This window comes from Temnothorax curvispinosus, unplaced genomic scaffold (assembly GCF_003070985.1).
Source record: "Temnothorax curvispinosus isolate PA1 unplaced genomic scaffold, ASM307098v1 QBEX01010917.1, whole genome shotgun sequence".
NCBI lineage: Eukaryota > Metazoa > Arthropoda > Insecta > Hymenoptera > Formicidae > Temnothorax > Temnothorax curvispinosus.
The window spans coordinates 119204-123963 of NW_020220697.1; the positions used below are offsets into that span (position 1 = coordinate 119204).

At 29.5% G+C, this 4760-nt stretch overlaps 1 protein-coding gene across 1 annotated transcript in view; it reads left to right on the forward strand.

The window, feature by feature from the left end:
* Window positions 1-1981, forward strand: part of LOC112460883 (nucleolar pre-ribosomal-associated protein 1-like) — a 9137-nt gene extending 7156 nt beyond the window's left edge. The window contains exon 9 of the mRNA XM_025025808.1: window positions 1946-1981. Within this exon, the coding sequence (XP_024881576.1) occupies window positions 1946-1948 (3 nt within the window). The 3' untranslated portion in view covers window positions 1949-1981. The remainder of the gene's footprint in view (window positions 1-1945) is intronic.
* Window positions 1982-4760: the final 2779 nt, after the last annotated feature.

The window sequence follows — 4760 nt, forward strand, 5'->3', positions numbered from 1 at the left end:
TGCAAATATAATACGAATGGCATTTTAGCGATAAAAAATCGGATAATCGTCGTTAATCTACATGAATCTGTGTTGCAGATTTCCTTGATCTTTACTACTAATTTATTGCTACATTTTATTGATAAATTTTGCTATATTTCCGCCAATATAAAATTGACAACAGTACATACGCGATAAATCCTATTTCAAATATTTAGCTTCTTTGTTGACAAATTTTCTAGCAGGTACTTTACAAAATCTGTTCACCACATACTTGGTCACCCGAGATAGAAAGTGATGTGTAAACATGGTCTTAATATATTTCAAAAACTATGCATATATGTAATTTTTCTTTTTCTACGAGTAGCGACGGATGTGAACAATAAGATATAGTTAATAGTTTATATATTTTACCGTGAAGTATGTTAAGTTATTTAATTATCTACGCGTCCACAATATGTTAAAGTCGGGCATGATATGTTACAGAAATAACCCATGATGAAAATTTTATATTTAGACCGAGTTGTTAAGTGAGAAGAATGAGGCATTAAGATACAAAGTTTAACGTAAGTTGTACCGGGACATGAAGGTATATTATTTTTCTCTCTACCGCTTTCCAGTTTTATTCTAAACTAGACTAAAAAGGTGAAACCGTTTTGAAATACACCATAAAAAACCTTAGAAATCATAAACTTGGAAACTGCAGGTTCATTTGGAAACTATTTAATTAAGAGCTTACCTACTCCTTCGGTCGCATGATATTCTATGTCTACATGATGTCCCGTTTTTCTTCTGCTGATTATTTTGTTTAAACTTCCATTAGCATTCCATATTTTGATGGGTCTTTCGATTATGCTACTCAGAACGGCGATATGTATCAAACCAGCTGGCCCATAACGTTCCAAATCTTGTATAATGTCATTTATGTATTTAATTTTCTGTATTTTGTCTTTGTTTTTACGATCAGAATAGCATTGGATAAAATTGGTCGACCGAATTCCGCGCATCTCCCTATCGCGGATTTTTTGAGCCATTTGTGATTGTTTGATAGTAGAATTAAAAGGACGCTGTGTCATTGTTGAAATAGTTTTTTTGGAGCTGTAATTTTTATTTTATCTTCCTCAAGTTTGAACGTCTATCTAAGATGGAATAATATAAAATTTATTTTATTCCGTTTATTTCACGTTTTAAATTTCTCTTTATAAACATAAAAAGAATGCAGAAATATAGCTGGAACAATATAGAAAATAGAGAAAAATGATAATAAGAAAGATTGAAGATTACATACATATATATAAATATATATATATCTGATAAAAAGGAAATAGATTTTAGAGAGAGAAGGAAGCTAGCAGAATAAAAGGAAGTTGCTTTATCGGGAAGAAAGTCAATCATTTCTAAGCGAACCCTTGATCTTAAAAATTAGATTGCGCGATTAGAAAAATGTATTTTTGCAATCTTGACTTACAAGTTTATATCACTGATTTTTATTACAAGGGACTCATTCATCTTCCACAGTGTTATAACATTGTTCGTTGTGCTCCAAAGTAATTCGGCCTTAAATTAGTAATAGCTCTGGGAGAAGTAAGCTTATGATTTGTAAATTTCCATAATAAAGCAACTAATTGTCTTCCATTTTAACTGCAATTTATTCCTTGTTTGTGTCTTCTGTCGCCTAAAAATGTAGATACGCACGCACGCACGCACACACACACACACAACACACACACACAAAATTAATATAATTTAAATTATTAACCTCTAATAAAGTAATAACTAATCAATTTGATGAAGTTTTAATGATCTTTTTATAACTGAAATTTTATATTAACTTGTTAATACATGTATTTTTTTTCTATATGTATATTATTCATTATAAATATCACACATAAATATAATAATATACACACATATACAATCATATTTATGATATTTATAGTGTGAATTACATTAATAAATTATTTAGTAATATAAAGAAAAGGAAGAAGGAAGATGAAGGAAGGAAGAAGCGAGAAAGCGGGAGAATGAGGATTAAATGTCACACAAATTATTAAAAATCAAGGTGACCTAATTAACATACCCATCTGCTGTTTTGTAAAGAAACCATTATGTTATCTCATAACATTGATAAAGATTTGTATTAGAAATAATGTACAACATTTTCCTTTTTAATTACAAAAATTGATTTTCACTTAAAATTTTCTTCATTTAGACGACATAACGAGATATCTAAAATAACTTTTATTGCTTCGTAATTGTTTTTCTGATATTTGCTGAATTTCACGGCTAATTCATGATGAAAACTTCCACCATGAGCTAATTATTACTTCTTCGAAATCGATCTCGATATATTTTCATTTGATATCAAATTTTTCCAAGTTGAATATTCAGTTTATTAGTGAAAGAATTATATTAAATATCTCAAAGAATTAATCAAGTAATTAAATGTTACTTTGTCAGATTAAAATATTAAAAAAGTGATTTTTTTTATATAAACTCATAAATGGCATTATCAATTTTGTTACTTATACTTATATACCTACATTTTAATAAAAGAAATTTAATGTTAAAAACATTATTATATAATAATAAATATTCTTTATACTATATTTACACATTTACATTATAAATACAATTTTTTATCTATAGAATCATGTATTTTTTAACATATGGATAACGATGTAAATTATGTCACACAGTTATTTTAATTCCCATAAAGAAGAGGCCACGTAAATTTTTCTTCACGTGCGAATGGACATTGATTCCAGTGCCATCATTAGTTATGCTGTTGGTCGAGACATAACAGATTCATAGTAGTCGGGATAGTCCGGTTGTCGTAGCGGGATGGCGAGGGTTACGGTGGAAGGGGTGACATTGCTCCGGTAGTAGGGGTCAGTGTCGGCTAACAAGTTTTTAGTTACCCATATCTAAATAAAATATTCACTTATTCTAAACAATATATGTAAGTTTGTCTTATGGATAATAATTCAAATTTGATTTATCGAAAAATTATTATTAATAATAAAAAAAAAAATTAACAAATTTTTATCGCCTTTATCTAAATTATGATCTATAAATTATCTAAATGTTAAATAGTATCTTTGAACGATAGAATGTAATATATTTCATTTATATTACACATATAATTTATATAAACGTAAAAAATATATACTTTCTGATAGAATTAAAATAAATTTATGATCTATAATTAGGATGTAACATAGAATCTAATTATATTCCGTTAATTGTATAAAATCTATAAATTACGTAAAAAAATATATGTATTTAAATATACATTTAATCATTTAACTGAAATACAGTTAAAAACGAGAGAAACAAATATTAATGGATATATTTGTATCGATAATTTACAGTGAAATTCTATAAAGTTTAAATCTGTTTTTTTTTTTTTATTGTTTCCTATCGGATTCTTTAGATAGAGGTTGTGTTATATTATATAATTTTTTAGTAACTTTCGTTCTTCATCTGGGTCTTATCGAGTTGGTACGCAACTAGCGACGGTACTGAACTGGGTTCCCGAAGAACCACTCGCGGCACTCGCTCGCGAGTTGCAGCTTTCTCCCGACGCGACCAGTCTCGGTGCGGCCGCCTTTTCGAGTCTTCCGATCGAAAGAACACGTCCACGAAAGTGCGCACTGAAAAGTCAATTGTATCAACAAATGTCGATACGTCGCGAATTCCAAGTGTATTGTTAAAAGTGAAGGAATATTAGGGGTGGCGCGCTCGCGCACCTACGTGTATGTATACCTGCATGTGGAATAGCTTCGAGTGATCTGTGATCTTTGTGTTGAAAATGTCGGGAATTTGAGGGAGAAAATGGAAACGCTAATTGGAAGTGATTGAGGGTGAGACTGAAGAATCATGAATGTAAACCGTAGAAAATTTTCCACGATACATTAAACCCAACGAATTGTTTGTATAATCCTGAGGATAATTGCTGTAATCATGGAGGAATGTGCAATACGTTTGAAACGCGCACCAGAATAACGTCGCTCGTTTTGAAATTTTTCCAAGGAGTAAAAAGTCTCAAACAATTCTGATATTTTCATACAGCAGAGTTTTTTGGCGAAAATCAATACTAATTACAAATTTTAAAATCTCTTGTGTGCTCTTTGTGTGTCGCTAAATATAATAATAATAATAAAATTTGAAAATTAAACTACATTTGTTATAAGGTTTATGTAAAAAATTGTATGTCGCGTATTAATTGTTGTTCGAGAAAACAGCACATCAGAATCATTGTCGACGGATTGCGCGGGATTTCTATTATACACGTATGCGTCGCGTAGCACAAAAAATGAGTTAGAAAAAATATTCTATTGTTGAATAAAAATTTTTATTTTAAATATATTCGCAAATTATTAGGCGTAAGAAGTGAACATTTTTGAAAAATCAAAATACTTTAGCCAGATTCTAAAAAAACGTTCGGCGACTAGTGCGATCGACTTGATCGTGCGGGCATTGAAATCTCCACCGGACAGACGGAATCTGAACAGTAGTGTTAAATATAATTTGTTGGAATTTTGGTTGTATTAAAGCTTTTAATTTATATAAAAAAACATTTTTAGAAAAGGGGAATAAAAAAAGAAGGAAAGAAAAAAAGAGTGCAGGAGGATAATTGAAAAAATCTAACATTATAATATTAGTAATATTGTTTCAATAAAAATTGTTATTATATTTCCAACATATATGGAGCAACAAGTATACTTAAATTATTAAATAAATTTTAACAATATTTTGGCGTGGAATATATGCTTTTA